Source organism: Siniperca chuatsi, linkage group LG2, assembly GCF_020085105.1.
Source record: "Siniperca chuatsi isolate FFG_IHB_CAS linkage group LG2, ASM2008510v1, whole genome shotgun sequence".
Classification (NCBI taxonomy): Eukaryota; Metazoa; Chordata; class Actinopteri; order Centrarchiformes; family Sinipercidae; genus Siniperca; species Siniperca chuatsi.
The window spans coordinates 18,973,808-18,995,647 of NC_058043.1; the positions used below are offsets into that span (position 1 = coordinate 18,973,808).

A 21,840-nucleotide genomic window follows, 5' to 3' on the forward strand; every position below is an offset into this window, starting at 1 on the left:
GATGCACAAAGGTATACTGCAGGCTGTATTACCAACCAGGAAAAGTGGGCAACTGCCTGTTCAATCTGACTAAGTGCAAATTTGTTTGGGAATATGCACCACTAAATCACAATATCTTTATTGCATTCACAAGGTACACATTCCCAATTACATTTGTGTTTGAATAAATTACCACAAATGAATGTAGTACGAGAGACTGCAGCTAGTGTTATAGCAGTTATAACAAAGCCTTGTAGCACCCAATAATGTAATAATTTCCTGAAAATTGAATAACATTTGCACTTAACTTGATCGAAAATGTAATAAAACCGAATAATGTAATAACTTGACCAATAATGTATTAAACTTGTCCTGACTAGTATTGTAATAACAATTTTCTCTTCTTAACTCAAGGTAGCATATTCATAGAATTAAATCTGTTCCTGTCTCTACCACATAATGTTAAAAATAATAATAATTGTGGTATAGGCAATTCCGCACCAGTAGATGGCATAATTGAACATAATTGAATTGCAATAGCCTATTCCACAATTATTATTTTTTAAATCAGCCTTATTGTCTCTACAGGCGCTCAGCAGTTGCGCTATTTTCCCGCGCTTGCCAAAACAATGAGGCTGTTCGCCCACAGTGAGATTCACAGCGCAAGGTGCACCAGACTTATCAGGAAATAAATCACCAGGGGTGTAAAAAGTACCCAGAAACTGTACTTCAGTTAAAGCAGTGGTTTGTCGGGGTCCTCTTTAAAACTAGAAAATCCTTGATTGGATCAATAAGAATCACTGTTGACTCAGATGAAAAATAACATTTTCATGGAGAGTGAATCGACTGTTTTGCCTTCGTCGCTCGCTTGCGTGTAACAGCTTCTGCAGCTTTTGTCATCTTCTGATGGTGTCTGAAGATCCACTCTGGTCTAATGGACGATCCTTGCGCAGAGATCATGTGTATGTGCGGGTTCATTTCCCATTGATAGGGATTTTAATTTAATCTTTTTAGTCTTTACAACGTACCATTTGCCATCTGTTGTAAATTTCTAATTCTAAAGTGTCAAATGTTAGTGTTTTCAGTAAGCCAACAAGACACTAACAGTATTATAAAATTTGTATACTTGCACGCTCTACATTTCTGAGGGGAAAAAAGCACACCTTTTTGCATTATTACATTATCTGTCAGCAGTTTTGAAAAAAAAAGGTATTACATTATCATTAAAAACGTTATTACAATATCAGTCAGGACATTTTATTACATTACTGGTCAGGTTATTACATTATTGGGTTTTATTACATTTTCAATCAAGTTAAGTGCAAATTTTATTACATTTTCATGAAATTATTACATTATTGGGTGCTACAAGCCTCCCTGTGTGTGTACTGTACATGAGTATTTGATAGCGACCCTGGAGATACACAGTTCATAGCGAGCAGGAGGAATAGTGGGTCAGTGGGGCCCACAGCTCAATTTTGAGAAAATTGTAGCAACATTTTCAGACCTTGAGAAAAAATGAACACAAGGTCCACTTACTAGCTTTTTAAAGAGCTTTCAACTCACAGTCTTCATAAGAGGATGGAGTGCTGAGAAAACTCTCCATGACAACTGAACAGACTCCATCCCCTGATGGAGGCTGTGAGATGTGGCTGAAAGCTCTGGAAAGAGATTTATTGATGGAAATTTACGGAAATGTCACTATGACCAGCATAGGAACTGAAGCCATGGCCCAGGTGAGTTAACCAAATGTCTATAAGTCGACCACCTTACTGTTGTAACGTTCATTATTAGACCTAACTGAGGAACATAACCTGCATTTCACACATTGCACACATGCCCAGGCTATTACTGGCAAGTTGGAAGAAAAGTTGGTACTTCAAAATAGAATAGAATAAAATATTTTTATTGAGTAGAAAATGTATTTCATATCACATCATTAAACGAGGTCTCAAAACATAAAAGTCCAAACGCCAAACAAATGCATTTGTTCTCAAAAACAAACTTTGTTCATTTCAAAATGTAAACAGAAAAATGTAGCTTGGAATCTGTTCATTTCTGTTAGTGTTTTCAACACTCAGTGCTATTATTTCTGGAAATGCCCCCAATCATAAGCCTAAATACGAGACATAATGTCAGCCTGTAACAGTCAACGAAGCTATGAAAAAGTCACACATGTTGGGTTTTTGAAATTGTGTCACAGGCTGCATTATTAACATGGCTTTTGATTGCGTTCCTATTTCGGGTCCTTCATGAATAAGTCTCAGAGGGGAGATTTAAAATGTTCTTCATGTAGGCACTGCTTTGGGCTTCAGGAACATCCTGCTGTGCCAGTAGTCTGGATTGTCAAAAGATCTGTCAACAGCTGCAGGTTGCCCAACCCCGACACCAGCTCGTACTTTCACATAGGGTTCAAACCCAGATCGACGTGCCTCTGTGCCCCCTACTGCTCCCTCCTCTTCCCTCTGCACGTTCTGGTACTCCACTGCATCTCCAGGCTGCAGGGCAGCAAAGCAGTCCATGTCCTCATACTCATACGGCTCGCCCTCGTCCCATCCCTGTATCTTCAGCTCCTTCCTGTCTCGAAGAGCTTGCCGCAGCTTCGGCTGTCTGTTTGTGTAATGATAGTTACTGTCCTCCACGTATTCATCCTCCTCCTCCTCTTTCTCCTCCTCCTTCTCCTCCTTCTCCTCCTCCACCTCTCTGCCCATCCCTGCTGGTGTCGTTGTCGGAGGGTCATGTGCTGGAGGGCTTTCATCTTTTTCAGTACCCCTGATGTCCATGTATTCATATTCAACTTCATTAGATCCCCGCTGCTCTGAATCAGAGTTGTGAGTGGTCCTTGTGGGACCTCCCCTGACCTCCACAGATAGTGTGGTATCACCTGAGCATGCTGTCGCTTGTGACGATATGGAGGAGGTGCGCTTCTTGTTCGGCTTCAGCCAGTGGCTGTTGTGCCTGGGCGAGACAGGTGTTACACACGTCTGCTTGTTCATATACTCATATTCTTCATCATCTGGGTCATCCAACCGGCCCGACGAATGAGACTTGCCCATCCTGCCAGGAGTGGCTCGAGATGAGGAAAGCAGGGTTTCTGAAAAAACAAGAAGAAATAATTAAATAAATAAAAGGAGGATTGATGTTGTTTTTGCCTTTTTGCCAATGCATTTAATATAATATTGGGTTGTACATACACAACTTTGTGGCCTCTTTTCTTTTTTGTAACACCATGGTTTTACAACATGTCATTCTTACACTTTGTTTTTTGTTTTAATGAATTAAACAAATTTTTAAAAGATACAACATGTTAATTAATTAGCTTTAGAGGTGCTGGTAGGCAGATTTGTTTTACCTTTGAACAGAGCCAGGTGAGCTGTTTCCCCCTGTTTCAAGTCTTTGCGCTAAGCTAAGCTAACCAGCTACCAGCTGTAGCTTCATATTTACAGAACAGATATGAGAGTGGTATCGATCTTTTCATCGCTCGGCAAGAAAGCAAATAAGTGCATTTCCCAAAATGTTGAGCCATTCCTTTCAGCAAGAAGATAACCTTTTGCAAATGAATGTGACATGGCACATGATTAAAAGATGGTATCTGGCCTTGTGCTATGTATTAGAATAATGTATTAGGTAAGAACTATGAAGAAAATAGTATTAACCTGGCAGTGTTTCCCATTTTCCAGGAAAGGTTGTTAGGGCCACGTAAATTGACAATATCATTTCAATAGACAACAAATATGAGTGATGCTATCACCTCTCTCTGGGTTGTCTCCAGGAAGCACGTATCCATTCTGGTCGTCTTCCTCCATCTCTGGTGATGGAGTCTCTGGTGGCCCGCCGGACATGCTGTCCCTCTGCGACATGTAAGCGCTGTCCTCACGATGACGTCGTCTTTTCAGGCTCCCTGCCAGAGAAAAGTTCTCACTCATCTCCATCTCCACTGCTGTGCCACGGCCCTCCGAACTCTCAGACACAGTGCGGGCTGAGTTTAGTCGAGAGCGCGACTGCCACATGGCCTGCACAAGACAACACAAACAGACTTGTATTAGTGAAAGAAGAAAGAGTAGGAATGTGCAGTAGGATGATTTGATAATATCTTTAAATATTTTAATTATGCTCTGTTATAGACACCGAATGTACATAGAAAATACAGAACAGTCAATATACAAAGTGGCTTTACACCACAAAAGCATGTTTTAGCTACCTGTCCTTGGTTGTCAACACCTGGTGTCATAGGCAGGTATCCAGCCCCGCCTGATGAAGTAAGAACCACCTTTACAAGAAAAGACAGGAGTGAAATTTAGATCCAGGAGGTGACAGGAAAGTCCTTTCCAGACATGCAAAAACTGGCCATAAATTTGACAGTGGTGTATCTTACTCTGTGAGTGTCCATCCTGGAGAGGCGACTGAGGCTCCTGGACTGAGCCAGGTAGTGGGCGGCTGGAGTCATGCCATCTACCACCCCCTCCTCCACCTGGTCCACCAGATCGATGTCTAGATCATCCAGGTCATCCAGGTCTGCACTCCGCTGGGCAAGTTCATCCGGGGCTGTGTCCTGTTGGCTGCAGTCCTCCTGGTGGACAGAGGTGAGACATAGATTAACGTATTGCATGTACACTTTTACCGAAGCTCCACAATAAACAGAACATTTCTGCCCACAGTAAAAAATAAGTGCTGTGCAAATTGGGTGGCTACTGATAAACACACAGCATTTCTTACTTTGATCACCAGGTAGCGAGGCGGGTCTCTGGCCATTCTGGTAAATTCATTCGCCAGCTCTTTGAATGTAGGACGGACATTCTCATCAATCATCCAACCTGGAAAATAAAAACAAGGGCCATAGTTTGTCTCTCAGTTCTATGGAGTTGTTGATGCATAATAACGAGCATTGGACTAACTAAAATGTAGCTGAAGATAAACATAATTAAGAGTCTACAGCCATGCTAGCAGCTCTGTGAGGCTGTACACAGCGATGCCTCTATGCTAACATGTTCACATGGACAATGCTAACATGCTGATGTTAAACAGGTATAACGTTTATACCATGTTCACCTTCTTAGTTTAGTGTGTTAGCATGCTAACATTTGCTTTAAACACAAAGTAGCCTACAGCTCAGGCTGATGGGAATGTCATTAGTTTTGCAGGTATTTGGTCATAAACCAAAGTATTGGACAAATGAAAAATTTGACCTGATGGTGGCGCTAGATGAAAAGTCAGGGGATCATCAAGGTTTTTACATTTCATCCTGAGTGGGACATAAATGTCTGTACCAAATTTCGGGGCTATCCACCCAATAGTTGTTGTTTCACTAAAATTCAAAAATGTCAACCTCATGGTGGTGCTAGAGGAAAAGTCAAGAGATCACTAAAGTCAGTGGGATTCATCGTCGGGGCACCATGAATGTCTGTACAACATTTCATAGCAATGCATCTAATAGTTGCTGAGATATTTCAGCCTGGACCAAAGTGGTGGACCAACCGACGGACCAACATTGCCATCCCTAGGGCAATGCCACTAGCATGGCTAAAAAGCATATATTTGTGTTACTGCTGCTATCGTAGTTCAGACCAGATGTAAAAGAGGGATAGTAGACAGGCACTCACATTTGACCATGACCATGTAAACATCAATAGTGCAAATTTGAGGCTGAGACAGACGCTCGCCCTTTTCCAGCAGATCAGGAACTTCCAGTGGACGCATCGTAGTGTATGGCTCTGCCCCATAAGACATCATCTCCCATACTGTCACACCTAAATGAAGGCGACAGATTTAGTGTGGTATGAAACAGCACGACTGGTACACTCCTCCACAACAGATTTCATAAACACTCAATATTAACCAAACTGGGACTTGTAAGGTGGTTTAAAACTCACCATAACTCCAGACATCGCTCTGATGTGTGTATTTGCGAAACAAGATGCTCTCTAAGGCCATCCATTTGATTGGTGCCTAAAAGACGTAAACAGAAAATGTCTCTTTTGATTACTTCAGTGGTCAGCGAATGTGAGAAAACAGGAGCAATGTCTCACAGTGTGCAAAAAAAAAGTCATGTCAAAGGCTCTCTTAATGAATTTTGATCACTGTACAGAGTGTCCATTTGTCTATTGTATCTTTTCTGCCAGGCTACGGACCTTGCCCTCATTGTAAAAGTACTTCTTGTCATCAGGATAAAGCAGGTCTGCAATGCCGTAGTCTGAGATCTGGGCGGTGTAATTATTCTTCAGGAGCACATTTCTGGCGGCCAGGTTCCTGTGGACCACCCTGTTCTCCTCCAGGTAATACATACCCTGATGAGAAAGGACAACAATGCTTCTAGGTGCTTGAGAAAGGACCAAACAATGTGCAAAAAAATGTGTAAAAAAAAAAAACCACACACACACAAACAAAACTAAAAGGTTGGTCCTTTACCTTTGCAATTTGAACACACCAGTTGAGCAGCCTCTGCGGGCTGAGTTTGTTCTTGCAGTTCTTGACGTGCTCCAGCAGGGAGCCCTGAGTGCTGAGCTGGGTGACGAGCTGCAGGCTGGCACCGGGACAGATACCCAGGATCCTGACAACGTTAACGTGGTCCAAGCTTCCCATCGTCCCCATGTGCTGCAGTGAACATATAGGTTCAATCATTAAGGATTTTTAAAAGAAATGTCAACCTTTGATTCAGGTTTTAAATTAATTCTCTATCCTTTCTGTATCAAATATTCACTTCTTGTAGACTGTGAAAAGTTTGAGGATTGCTTCTTCATGGAGGAATGCAGCTGTTGTCAGGTTGGATTCACAGCAGTTACAATGGATTCCTGTGACAACCCACAGTGAAGGGGAAGATTAAACATCAAAATGTTCATATAAACTTCTCAAATTTCTCAAGCTCCTGCAACATAATAGATTTCTCTGTATGTTCAGTATATTCCAAATAACTAATCCTCCCATCACCAATACAATTCTAAGTATGCTGTTTTTACAGGAGCTTCTGAGCTGTGAGGATGCTACAGTGTGACAGGAAAGTAATGTATTTAGCTATGTTGTTGTGTAGAAAATGAGTACTTCAAACATACTTCACATTCAGATCAACAGCAGAGAGTGATTTGAGAAGTTTCTTTAGATAAGTTTTGCCATGTTTTTCTTTGCATGACTCCGGGTTGCCAAAGGAATCCATTGCAACTTCTGTGAATCCAAGGTGACTCTGGAAAACAGCAAGCTATAAACCTTTCAGAGACCCACCTTTCAAGCCTACCATCAGTGAGTATCTGATACACAAAAGATCCTTTCCTGTAAGTCAAGTTTTCTTACAAGTGTCAGATCATGGAAGGTCTGCCGTCCAGTGCGATCATGAATGGTCTTTATGGCCACAGGGAGCTTCACTGTATCGCCCTCAGGAATCCAAATGCCCTGTGAGGTAAGAAATAGAGACAGATTCATAATTTGTTAAATGAATATCTAATATACAAGAGGAAGATTTTACAGACAACTGCCACAATCACCACTACCTTATGGACTGATCCAAACACTCCGTTACCCAGCAGCTTGATCTTACGCAGCTCTGTGGGCTTCAGGATCCGAGCATGGACTTTAGTCCCTTTCTCTCCAGGATCCAGAGGCTCAAAACTCTGTAGGTGCACAGAGCATATGTTAAAACAAACTTAACTGAAGTTTAACAACATCATGAAGACTTCAGACTCTGACTGACCTGTCCGCTCTCCATGTATCTCCTCATAGCTCGCTTGCGACGAATGGCGAGGCCTCGGCGGTACAGAACAGTCAGCACGAAAACAGAGAAAGAAGCGAAGAGAAGGGCAATCACTCCCAGTACGATGGCTGTGGTCGCTTGTCTAATAACAGATGAAAAGGAAGAAGAGATGTCACACTGTCAGCACTTGATGCTGAACCAACATGTCTAAACTATTAAAACGCGTCACATTGAGAGGAGCAACTTACCCAGAAATGTGCCGGGATGACCCCTCACAGTCTCCAATTCCTGGTCCATCGCACCTAAACACAAAACACACAGAAAAGAGGTACATTTAACACAAACACAAACATACATATGAATACACGCAGAGAGCCCTCTACTCATTCCTTACCCTTGGGTACAGTTGATGTGGCACGGTTCACAGTGGCTTTGCTTGTTGGGGTATTTAAAGATGATTTCCTCCCCTCCCATCACGCCCTCAGGACACAAGGAGACACAGTGTGGACCGTCCTGCAGTTTGGCACATGCTATACACTGATCTGCTCCCTGAGAAGAATGAGGGATTAGTTGACAGACAAAAGCAAAGCAAAGAGAAAGAAATGGTAATGCCATTAGGTGGCAGCAACACACCCAAAGAGAATAGAGAAAATCATACCGGGCCTATGCACGTCTCCTTCCCCTCCTGGACCTTACACTCAGGGTGGCATGGCATACACTCCCCTGACAGAGTAGCAAACTCCCGCCTCTCCCTGCATTCAGGGAAAATAGTTATTTACTTTCAAAATCTTTCAACAGACTGCAGATAAGATTGAACAAGATAAGATTGTTTGGACAGCTACGCCACAGCAAATATTAGTCACATTGAGGAAAACACTGTGAATGTTATTATTCATATTATTAGTTGTTTTGTGAAGACTGACCCGGTTAAGAACATGCAGTCTGGCACGCACGTTCCTCCCCTGCTGTATTTCTTACATGACAGACACTGGTTTGGCCCTGGACCCCAGCAGCCATCAGAGGAGCACAGGGGATCGCACACATAGCCCTCATTAACTACAGATACAAACAGAGCAAAAATGACTGTATCATCATCAACACTGACAAGGGAGCTGGTTAAAAATGACCCTCCTCACCCTCACTCACCACACTGATATCTTGGTCTGTTCTCCTTGATGTCAATGTTCTTCTGGCGTCGCTGCTGGCGGGAGCTGCTGCTCAAGATACGCGTCCAGTTGACAGTGTCATGGTAGCAGAGCTTCTTGTTTCCTGTGATGTAGACGCTGCCGTCGTTTATTTTTCGCAGCGAGCGTAACCCCAGGGAGGTCAAAGAGGAGATCTTCATCACCAGAAGAGAGTAGCCCCTGAAATAGCAGGCAGTGAATAAATGTTGTGTAAGAAATTAATTGTTGCCAAAATTGTGATTGTGTTTAAAATACTGTGGAAGCAAAGAAAGTGCTTAATAATTTCTATTTTATGGGCAACTGATTATTTTACTTTGAAAACCATCTTTCTGAATTTGTGAGGTTTGAATTCTTTTGAATTTCTCAGAAGGTGATTTCCAGTTTTTCTATTTTAAAAACATTAAGTATATTTTTTTCAGTTTCCAGTGGCTCATCTGAACTTCTATTGGAGCATATCAATGACAGCACACAAACTGATCGGACGAAGGTCTGATTTTTTTGAGTGTTTAAGTTTGAATTTGTCATTTTGAAATTTGGTGAATTTCACCAATCCAATTTAATCACCAAAGATTTTTTGACTTGACTTGAATTCAACGGACACTTGTATTTCTTGTCTGAATTTGTGAACCATAATAAACAATAATACCTCTAATATCATGTCTTTGAAATAGCACAACTTGAAATTACCTACTGGAAATATCAAAGAGGAATACAAACCAGATGTGTGTAAATTGTTTTCAATGTAAAATATTTCAATGCTACAGTATAAACTCTGAGGTATTTCAATTTCTACATTACGTAAGTAGTCAGTAGTGATTTAATTTCACAATTAGGAGTTCAGTTGCTTATACGATTGATATCCTTATGGCCTTTCTTTGCTTCCATAAAATACAACCAGACTCAGATTCCAACATTTTGCAGCCAAAAACCCATCAATTTTCATCAGAAAAAGCATGCAAGAAAACCATGTGCACTCATTAAAGAGTTGTGCCCACCACCAACTTAATCACACAATCCCAGTACTGAAAATAATAACAGAATAATAATATCTAAACCAAGAAAAAATATTTTAAACTGAGATGTTGTACATGAAGAGGCAGATACAAGTGGGCATGTGAAATATTTACTGTACCTTCTAGAGCCCGCTCCTCTAAATGGGGTAAAAATTAGATATAATGGGAAGAAAGAGATACAAGACACAAAAAGACAATCAGATTCATACCAGTGAAGGTTTAGTCTGCAATGCAGTGAAAGATACAACAACATGATAGTGGCATGACCTTCGACTAGAGAAACAAAAACAAAGTTACAACAAAGAGGGGGAAAAACAACAGCTGCTCACTTGTAAAGTGTTCTGCCCTGAATAGTTTGGAGGTTGGAGAAGACTGACAGGTCGGACATGTTTTTAGGCCACGACTGGATACTGAGGATGTCTGAAATTGGAGACACTGTGTTTCAGAGGCCTTAAACAGACTGTAAATACTGTGACATGATATTAAAAATAAAATCACACATACACACCTGTAATCTCCCTCACAGTGTTGAAGATTTTCAGTTTCTCTGGATCGAGGGCTGGTACACCGTTGTAATCATCACTTTGAACAGAGAAAAACAGGAAAAAATAATTGCCTATTGCAAAAAGCATCCATAAAGCACAGATGAAAATACTTATTAACCTACTAATTACAGTAGACGTTCTGTGGTATCTTGTATCTATGGCAACTATTATAAGTTTACCCTTTGATCCCAGTCACCAGGAAGTGCAGACTACCCTGAATCGTAGTGCAGTTTATGAAACTGTCGATGTTAAGAGCATCGACAGTCTGTCTGGCTGAACTTCCTGTGCCTTGGCAAGCTGAGAGGAAGATGAAGAAGAGGTGGAAGGAAAGGTTAAGAACATATGAAGTCAGTTAGAATCAACCAGCAGTGGTGGAAAGTACATGAGTACATTTACTCAAATACTGTACTTAGGTATAATTTTCCATTTTATGCTACATTATTCTGCTATTCCACTACATTTTATATGGAGACATTGCAGATTAAGATTTTACATACAAAACATATGATCAACAAATAAAATCTGATCATTTTTGTAGAAAAAAACTGTACAGTGTGTAAAGCACTCCAGCTCCATTTTGACCAGCTATACATTATGCTGCTTACACATTAATGCAAGAGAATATTTCTAAATTGTGGTTTTACTACTTTTTCTTAAGTAAAGGATACTTCTTAAACCACTGCTGACCAGAGTGGGAGAGGATTAGCTTAGCTCGTCTGGCAGTTGCATAAAACAGCTGTCTTGAATGAGCAGCTGTTGAATTTAATTAAAAACCTTTTGGACAGAGGCCTCCACAGGGTTCACATCTTTTCACCCCATTTTTCTCCACCTCCATTTTATCAGAAGGGCAACTGCTCACACATGAGCTGCCGTCCACCAGGAAGTTTGCTGTAAAAAAAAAAAATACACGAGCAGGTTATGAAAAGCTTTGAATGAACTAAATGTTTTACAAACATAAAAATGACATAGGGAGAACAGCAATAAACTGAGTCTGTGTGAACAGCATGTGGGGACTCACTGGGGCACTGGGCCACACAGATGGAGCCATACTGGTACTTGGCATTGGGGTTGGGCTCTAGTTTGAATGTGTGCTTGTTGTAGATGAGGGTCTGGGGACACAGAGGCACGCAGGAGCCCGAGTTGTTGAAGTTCCTGCAAGCCTGTAAAACGTCACGTACAGCACAGTAAGCAACACAGATACAGTATGTTTTGTGTGTTTTTTCACAGCAGACATCTTGACTTGTCATAGCAGGAGAAGCACAAGTGTTACTAAAAACATTAACCATGGTTCTGTTGTATTCAAGTGTCCCGGTAAGGCATGTGGCTCAATACCTGGATCCTGAAACATTTTAATGAAATTTGGCTATCATTCATTTTATTATTTACACTTGTGTTTTTCTTACCGTGACATGTGAAAATGTCTGCTGTGTTAAAAGCAAAAAACTCACAAAGCAGTCTGTATCCAGGGGTCCAGTGCAGCCTCCAGCACATTCAATGTGACAACACTCGCTCGGGCTTCCACCAAAGCATCTGCTGTTACACTGAGGGGCGCACACAGTCTTTGTCACTGAAAGAAAGTTGAGAGTAATTTGTTAATCCATTGCAGCAATGGTTCCCAAACTTTTTTCAAACCAAGACACCCCTTCATATGACATCCATACACGTGCACCTTTTTCAGCTAAAAATTACACCATGGTTATCTGTTATAAGAATGTACTTTAAATAACCTAACAAATCAAATACAATTGATGTACAATATGTGACATATATGAACTAACATCAATGTTAAGTAAAATAATACAGGCCTCAGAAAAAAAAACTGAAATCTGCAGTTTTAGGCAGTTTTGCAGTTTCATGTTGCTGTGTGGATTTGCAGATAAAAACTGAACTTCAAAAAGACAATGAATAAAAAAGTATAGTATTTAGTTAAATATATGTTTTTCATTTCGTGTTGAAGGATGAGGGTCAGCATTTCTTTGAGCATTGCTTGCTCTGACAGTGGATGTTTCTGACTGCTGTGTGCCTGTAAAACTCATCTGCCAGAAAACATGATATGTTACTATGACAACAGATTATTTAACAAGGTTTTTTAATATGATTTTAGTGTTTATTTCTTATTTCTTCTGTTTTGATGATAAAATATAACATAAAATGTAGTTAATGTAAATGTTGCCTCGTTATTTTGTTTTATGCAGTGAAACATTGTTAAAAATGGAAGACAAAAATGGAAATCAACAAATTTTGCTGCACCCTTGGCTCATCTTTAAGGCACCGCAGGTCCACAACACCCACGTGGGAACCACTGCGTTACAGAACTGAGTTGATGCATGGGAAATAAAGAGATGCTGATTTCACTCACAGATCTGGCACGTGTCATTTCCTGGATCCCAACATGGAAGCTCTCCACATGCTTCGTTACAAGGTTCTAAGATATAATTTTATTATCAGTAGATGCATTTTTACATTGTAAAGCATGACATTAAAATAGAAGGTAATTGATGCTCATATGTGTAATTATCCTAGAATTATCCTCCTTTCCACTCACTTTCAGGCCCATTGCCCTCGATCTCAATACGAGTTTCTCCATCCTTCACTATGTCCAGCCAGTTCACCTGCGGGGCGTAGCTCAGGTACTTATTCTGGATGATCTTGACTCCTCCCTCCAGTATCTCTGTGGGCAGAACACATACATTTAAATGGGAATAGACAATTAGAAAAAGCAAGCCCAAACAGGCCCATGACTCATCCTACGAAACTCTGCCATTCACTGTTTACTACAGCACATACAAACTCAGTATAATGTGCTGGAGCTCATGTTACACTGGCAGTTGAGCTGTTGAGCACATGAGACATTCCAGGGACTTCACATCACTGCGTCTACACACACCGCTGCTCTCTGACGACCGGTAGGCTACTCTGAAGGTGTGGCTGCACTGTGTGGGTGTGGGAGCTTCAACAGTAACTGAGTGTCACATCCAGTCCGAGCTCTTATCTGCTCCACTCCAGCCTCCCACACTTAAACACACTAATGGAGTAATTTCTGTGTACCTGTAAGGTGTGTCAGGCCCAGTTCTTGCAGACCATAATGCCCGTCCTTCTGGTAGTTGACCATCACAGCCAAAGCGTACTGGTCCTCGTACAGTGCGGTGCCTCTGATGACGCGCAGGTGGTCCAGAGGCAGGCGGCTGAACTCGTTGACGGCGAACAGGATGTAGCCTGTCACCTCTCTGATAGACTGCAGGGTTAAACGATTATGAGAAAGAGACATTAAATAAAATACATCTGCTTTTGTTAGTCATAGTGATTGTTATCAGTCACAACCTTGCAGCAGAGGTGTGTTTTTCTTGTGACGTTAGTCACCGTGACTGTAGTGCAGTGACTGATTTCGAAAAGGACTTGGAGGGGTACATAAATTAGCTCATTGTGCATTTGAGACAGAGACATTATTCACTATTGACAGTGATAAACAGCTTGTTTTTGTTTTCAGTGAAGCCTCAGATGTGAGATTATTTCTGGCATCAGGTTGATCCACGTCCTTGTCTAGACTGGTTATCATGCAGTTCTTCTCAGTGACACATATACTGTAGTCCTGGGAAAGGAGTACTGCTAATCTGCTCTCTACACACTTGTTATTGTGATGCGTCCGTGTATTCAAAACCTCACCTGCAGGAAGGAGAAGTCTCTGGTGTGCTCCATCATGGTAATCTCAAGGTTGCCCATCACAATCTCACAGCCAGTGTACATCTCCTTCATCAGGTTGTACTGGATCTCTGAATTTCCCGTCGTGCTCAGAACATTCTGGGTGCCAGAACAAACGACCACTGGAAAAGTAAAGAATGAACTCTTGTTAATGAGTGTCTTTAATGTCAATATATGTTAAGAGTACATACACAGATTTAAAGGACAAATCTGGTGATATTCTGTATTTTTCTAATTGTCAACAAATCCCATGAAAAAACCAAACCCAACAATGAATTGATCCTTTTCACAAGTGGTGTCTGTGTAGCCAAAGCCTGGTTTAGCTTATACCTCCACTGTTGTCCAAAAAACATTATAAACGTATACATGAGCCACACTGTTACACTGGGCACTGTAGTTTTGTTTTGTTTTTTTGAGACAGACTAATGCATTGTTGGTTTTGTTCTTTTCGTGGGATTTGTTGTCAGTAGGAAAAATATTGAACAGGAGCTTTATCCTTTAACAAACATTCTTTCACTGCTTGCATTTTACAGACAATTTTACAGTTTTATGTAGCACAGGTCAGTTATCTAGAAAGAGCTATAGTACCACAAAAGTCAAAAAGAAAAACATTCTCTGATGTTCATGCAATGGTTATCACAACACAAATAATACTATGCATATTCTATTAAATCATTCACGAGGGAACAACGTAAGCCCTTATAAAGAGTGTTTTATGCCACTTAACTACAAGCCACTGTGTTCTGCTCACAGAATATGAATGAATGTACTGTAACAGTGTGAAACAAGCTGAGGATTGTACACAGGGCATGTCCTTCTCTGAGACAAACATACAAGGCCTTGTTTATGGTCTGTGGGAGTTCAGCCATTCAGCGTCACTTGAAGGCTGCTTTGCTATTCAAATGTCAGACAGGAGAGACGCAGCAGAGAGAAAATTAAAGACAGGGACGGACAGAGAATTAAACCATGACTGTTGATCTCAATGTCATCTAGGAATCAATACTTTGCACAAAAATACAAACACACACTCATGCACTGAACACAACACAGCACTTCAAACTTTGATGCAGCAGTTTGGCGAAGGTCTGTTTCAACATGACAATGACCCCACGCACAAAGCAAGATCTATAAAGAGATGGCTTTCCCAGCTTGCTGTGGAAAATCTTGACTGGCTGCCCCCATCCAACACCATGGGGATGAATTGGAAGCCCGACTGCGAGTCAGGCCTTATCGCCCGACATCCGTCCCCGACCTCACTAATGCTCTTGTGGCTGAATGGGAGCAAATCACTGCAACCAGCCTCCAAAATATTGTGGAAAGCCTTCCCAGAAAAGTGGAGGCTTTTATAGTAGCACATTACTCCCCAATGTTCAATAATCATATGCGTGTAACGGTTTGGACATCCACATGCTTTTGGCCTTGAAGTCTAATTCTGCACTTACAAAGACATTACTCATTCCCTGCCAACTAACTGTAGTTTGAACTTTACCCTTTAAATACACATTTTCTCACTTCCATGTCCATACTTTCAGGTTTTATTTGTCAAGATTTTGTGATATTTGTCTCAAAGATTTCTGCCTCCACAGTGGATTAAATAAAAGCAATGAACAGCAACAGAAATAGTGTCACATTTATTCTGGATAATCCACAGAAGACTGTTTCAACAGTTTTCATTTAGGGACTATTTCTTCTTTCGACAGTAGCTCCAAGGAGTAATTAGTACACGGTTTCTGGAAAGATGTGTTGCTATTGAAATTTGTATTGAAATTTCTAATACTTTGAGCAACACAAATGAAATTCACCTCCATTTTATTGGAGAAATCTCAAAGACTAATGTTTCGATGTCTTGAAGGGGGACAAAGAAGAGGAAGAGGTAAAAGTGAAAATGTTTTTTTGTTATTTGGGTGAACTGACCCTTTAACCTCATGAACCAGTCAGCTCTGATTGTTTATTTACTATTATGTGAAAAACAAAATCTCTACAGTATACTTGTTGATTTCGTTGTACTTGTAAGGATCTGAAGAACGTGTGTTAAACCACGCTTACACACAAAGTATGTTCGACACACTCACAAACACATTCCATCTACTGACATCAGAGTCAAAATAGAGCCCAGTAGAACAACAGGATCAACAAGGGCATAAAAAGGCTAATGATTATTAACCTCACAGGCACAACAGAGGAGTCAAAGCACAGTGTGTGTGTTTGTGTGTGTGTGTGAGAGAGAGAGACAACGTCCTACGTCCATAAAGTCCTGATAAGAGACACTTTATTGTGTTTCTGAGAACACTGCGTTCACATGAACTGGCTCTGTACCAAACATTAAAGCGCCAGGTCACACAAGTCATAAAAACATACATTTCCCCCCTGCATGGTGTCTAGTCATGCAGAGAGTTTTGGTTTTATTTAAAGATATTTTTAAATATCTAGTTTGGAAAGTCCTGCCCCCACCGCAATACAACAGAGGTGAACGGAATTTTGTTTATGTTACTCAAGGCTTTCTTTCCAGAAATAATGTGTCACACATAACAGCGGTGTCTGTGGATTATCAAGAATAATCAGGACATTGTTTCTGGGAAGACATTGCTTTTGATGTCATTTTTCAATTTGTTGAGCAGCACAAACACAATTTCCGTTAAAGGGACAGTTCACCCCAATGTCACCACAGCAATGTCTCTTTCCAGAAATCATGACCTGGTTACTCAAGATAATCCACAGACCTTGTTCTGAGCAGATTCATGTAGAAACCATCGGTAGAAAGAAAACAGTTCCTACATGAAATGGTTCACAACAAGGTCTGTTGTGTGCACGCGTCTGCGATCCATCTGTAATACACTGAACAGAGGCTGACCTACGGCGTTCGTAGAGAGAGAGAGTCAGAGATTTTGGCGCTTTGAGCACCACACGCCAACTGCCGTATAGTCCCATTATATTAAAAAAATGCAGACATCTCTACAGCTGATATCTCCAAAACTCAACTCACACCAAAACAATCTAGATGGATAAATAGCACTACAGGTAAGAGTGAATATATGTATTTTTGATTTGGGAGTGAACTGTCCCTTTAAGTGTTATTGGAGTGGAGGCAGAAGTCTCAGAGGCAGATATGTGTTCAGGTTTTACATAAAACCAAAATTGTCGGCAAGGCTAGTGGGAAGTGGAAAATGTGTTTTTATTGGGATTTGGGCGAACTGCTAGCCTAGCTCTGTCTGAGGGTAGCAAAATCTTCCTGCCAGAACCTTTAAAGCCTACTAATTAACACGCTACATATCATTTGTTTAATCAGTACAAAAAACGCAGTGTAAAAAAGACAATTTGCTGTTTTATGGTGGGTTGTGTTGCCAGGCAACCAGCAAAGTCTCCGGGAAGTTGCTGCTCCTGCGCAAAATGTCAAACTAATCCTTTAATATATTATTTAGATGCAACCAGCAATGGTGGCTTTGCAGCTATTTTCCACCAGTTTGTTGTCAATTCTCGGTTCTTTTCACCAATGAGATATCGTAGCTGTCAGAAATTACAGATATCTGCGGGTAGTTTCACTTGGCTCCTCAAAATTATGGTCTTTACAATATAAAATAAACACAGCATAACAAAACACTTTACTGAGTTGCATAAAGAGAAGTGTATGATCCAATGTTTTTGCAGCTTGACCCGTACAGGGACTAAATGTTGGAATATCTCGGCCTCTGCTGTATCGATTTTGACCATATCTTTTTAAATCTGTTTCTTGCAAGTCCATTAACTTTATGCAAGTGGAATCACTGGAGTACTCCTTTAATGACACAGGACATGATCTCTTCAATATTCACAACTATGCATGTTGTAGCACATTTCTATATATTGCTCCATGTCAGGGTTATCACATTGACTTGCTATGACTAAGTCTCCAATTTGCTTTCAGAAACTTTTGCTGATTAAAAGCCATTTAATTGAAATTATGTCAGTTTATGAGCTGCTCGAGGGTGGAGCTCTTTATCTACCCTACCTTAGTTAAGCCCTGAGAGCAGCTCAGTGCTATCAGTGGATGACTTGAGCTGTTGACTCTACCATTTGAATTGCCTGTTGGGAAATACTTGTGAACTTACGACTCGCACGTACGTACATTCAAGAACCTTCCACATGCTACAGTATGCATACAGTGCAAACACAACCCACTCAAGAGGGGGACAAACCGGTGTGTACACTTGCAATACAATATGTGACAAAATGTCAGTCATACAGACAATGCACAAGCTGCAGCTGTGGAAGCTGGAAATCTCAACAGGCTGAGTGGGTTTTCTGTGTCAAAGGAGGACTTCAGTGTTGTCAGATGGATGATGGAGAAAAAAGAAATGGGGTGGAGGGTTTAGAGTCAATACACACACACACATTAACACACACAAGCACACAATAGTTCTATTTTGAAATAGTGCAAAACAAGTGTTGTAGTGCATCAAGATGTGCAGCCAAACCTCTATGTGTCTGCACTGCCACTTTACTCTCTGTGTGTCTCCTCACACTTTACAAACACTGCAGTATGTCTGCGTAGTCCATCACTAACTATCATATACTGCACATGAACTCAAAGCAAAATGGTGTCATTGTCCTCTGCACTAAAGCGTAACCTAACACATGACGAAAACACAACATGGATCAGTTTCAGCTGTTTTTTTTTTTCATTTGTCTGTTACCAGGGTTTCAATACTCAAAAAGAAGAGAGAGAGAGAGAGAAAGAAAAGAAAAGAGGGAGGAGGAGATAAACAAGCTCACTAAAGCGGTTGAGACGATGACTGAGGCAAACAGAAACTTGGCACAGGATGGCCAGAGATTACTGCATACCTGAGGAGTGAGCATGCGTGTGCACACACACACACACACACACACACACACACACACACACACACACACAAAGACAGACACCTGAGCACATGGACTATTTCATTTCATGGTGCATTCACTGGTTTACAGCCAGAGGTTGTATACAAATAAACTGGAAGATTATTTTTTCTGTGTTCCCAATGTGACTCCCCAGACTTTGTGTGTCCCCCAGACTTTACAAGCAGACTGACGCTGAAGCGGAGAGTTGCTTAACATCATGCTTTGGCAGCAGGAGCGACAGCATATTTGCTTTTTGACGCATCGGTTATTTGGATGTCACACCTGTAGAAGAGAGGGAATTTAAAGAGGCACCACCCATTTTTGTTTTATTAAACGATATGGTATCAAATGTTACACTTACAAGCTGAGCCCCCTCTGTTACATCACATATTTAACATCTGAGACATTAAACTGACATATGCACTATTTTGTCAAGATGATGATATTTGTGGAATAAAAATTCACTTGCCCTTCCTGTTTCCCGCAACAGCTGCATTTTAAAATGCAAGTGCTACAAGTTGGCAATACCTGTGTTGGTTATTTACAACGTGGACATGTTTGTGTAATGTGTGTCCCTCTTATGCTTCATGTGCATACGAATATATTAAAAGCATTTCCTCTTCATAATCAAACCCGTGCTTCTCGCAGAAAAGTGCAGCAAGGATCTAATAAGACAATTGGCTTTGAAGTATAACATTAAAAGGCACCCTGAACACAACACAAAACTATATTAGCATTAGTTATTCTATTATGGTTGGCCAGTTAACATATATTACTGATATGTTCTGACAAAGGTTGGCGTACAAATCCAGCTTTCTACAGCAACATAACAACAGCAACCTCTTTCATAACTGCCTGGTTACTGCACAACAAAATCCTGGTCATCAGCTGGCTTAAAGACCACGACTGATGCCGCTTTGACATCAAAATATTCTTCTGAAATTCCTGAAAATGTCTTTAGTTTAAATATTTCTAAGGACTTGATCAGTAGAAGTAACTCTGAACAAATGTTTCAATCCCAAGGTAAGCATCAGTGCTCTCTAATGAAACATGAAGCGCACACCAAGTTAACGTGGTTTAGTATGTATTGTATATTGCCAGAGGCTCTGTCACACCTGAGCATCAGCTGCCTAAAGATCGATGATCTCATGGTTTTTCTCAAACTCAGCGCATCACTTAATTCACCTGCAGCCAGGTGACAGCAACAAGAGCACAAGGTCAAAGTCTCACAGGGATTCAAATCACAACACCGCTCTGCCTCAAACACGCCACTACCCTCTGTGGTGGAAAGTAACTGAGTACATTTACTCGAGTGCTGTACAATTTTGACGTACTTGTACTGTACTCAAGGATTTCAGTCTTCTGCTACTTTCTACTTCTAGTCCACTATATTTCAGAGGGAAGTATTACATAGTACTTACATTTATTTGAGTCGTAGTTAGCGTCTTGAGCTGAAACAATCAGTCGAATAATCGACAGAAAATTAATCTGCAACTGTTTTGATATTCTGTTTATCATTTTTCACACAAAAAAATACAAAACATTACTAAGTTACAGCTTCACAGTTGTGAGGATGTGTTGCTTTCTTAGTTTAATGTCATAGTAAACTGAATATGTTTGAGTTTTGGGTTGATTTTTCACAATTTTCTAATATTTTATAGACCAAACGAATAATTTATTAATCTGGAGATAATTGGGAGATTACTACATAATGAAAATTATCATTGGTTGCAACCAGTTACTTTAAAGATTATGATTTTTCATAGAAAACATGATCAGTTTCTAAAATGTGATTAAACTAGCCAACAGTATAGAAAGCTTACATGTTAACACGTCAATATATAATCCAATGTAGCTATATAATAACACTGGTAGGGGTCATTCTGCTACCCAACAAGTACATTTAGTTGCTAATACATATGTACTTTTACTAAAGCAGGACCTTTGCTTGCATTAGAGTATTTTACATTGTGGTATTGCTGCTTTCACTTACTAAATAAATCTGAATACTTCTCCCACAACTGACTATGCTGAGAAAATGGAGAGGTAAACATCGGAGGTAAAGGTTTCCACTGTAAAGGACAGATCTTTTGGGCTGACTGGTTGTAAGTCAACAGGCGGTGAAAGGTTGGGCTCCTCTGTCGCAAAACCATGAAACAATTGAGACAAACACGATAAAGCACACACAAAGTCGTGGGAGAGGTGCGGGTGACTCACAGCAAACAAGTTTTACGTGTGCAGAACAGGTTCTGGTGTGTGGGGTTTGTGAGGTGGGACAGGTGTTTCCCTACTTCAGAGCACTCAGTGCAGTAAGAAGCTCTAATCCAGGTGTTCAAAGGGATTTGTCAAAAGTACATCGCAAATGTTGCTGGATGTTCTTGGTTACTTGAGTTTAAAAAGGTATGAGTCTGGGCAGAAAAGTTGATATGTGTGTGTGTGTGTGTGTGTGTCTTTGAGCCCACCTCCTTGTGTCTGCGCGCTGCAGAGTTGGAGAGCACACGGCAGCAGGACGCACAGCACCTGCTGCACCTTCCTCATGAGGGCGGTCATCCTCGCTCAAATTCCCAAGCTGATGACGTTTTAAACAAACATAAGCATCATATCAATAAGAAGAAGTGGGTCCTGTTCTGGTTAAAAATCGTCCTCGGTCGTTTCGAGTCCATTTAGAAGCAGTAGTTGAGTTAATCCAGATTTGCCAGCGCTTTCTTATTCCTTTCCTTCGCTTTTCTCAAATGAAGGAGTAAATCCGCCCTGGAGTGGCAACCTGTTTGTGTTTTCTCTGTTTGTGATTTAACTGAGCCGCAACTTTACAAGCCGCCAGCTCCGGTCTGTGTGAGAGGAATCACTACAGATCAGTGATTGGAGCGCAGCGCGGAGCCAATCAG

General features: G+C 40.9%; 1 protein-coding gene across 1 annotated transcript; it reads right to left on the reverse strand.

Annotated features, from left to right (window-relative positions):
- Window positions 1-1,864: 1,864 nt before the first annotated feature.
- erbb3a (erb-b2 receptor tyrosine kinase 3a) lies at window positions 1,865-21,784 on the reverse strand. Its single transcript, XM_044177215.1, has 29 exons — window positions 21,418-21,784; window positions 14,063-14,220; window positions 13,448-13,634; window positions 12,945-13,070; window positions 12,759-12,824; window positions 11,848-11,966; window positions 11,418-11,559; window positions 11,174-11,287; window positions 10,579-10,696; window positions 10,363-10,436; window positions 10,184-10,274; window positions 9,974-9,991; window positions 8,804-9,021; window positions 8,581-8,713; window positions 8,316-8,409; window positions 8,052-8,206; window positions 7,906-7,959; window positions 7,658-7,799; window positions 7,458-7,577; window positions 7,261-7,359; window positions 6,385-6,570; window positions 6,108-6,263; window positions 5,850-5,925; window positions 5,580-5,726; window positions 4,696-4,793; window positions 4,355-4,549; window positions 4,181-4,249; window positions 3,731-3,992; window positions 1,865-3,073 (listed from the first exon to the last, which is right to left on the reverse strand). Exons 1-29 carry the CDS (start codon window positions 21,503-21,505, stop codon window positions 2,268-2,270), a joined length of 4,311 nt encoding a protein of 1,436 aa, XP_044033150.1. The 5' UTR covers window positions 21,506-21,784; the 3' UTR covers window positions 1,865-2,267.
- Window positions 21,785-21,840: the final 56 nt, after the last annotated feature.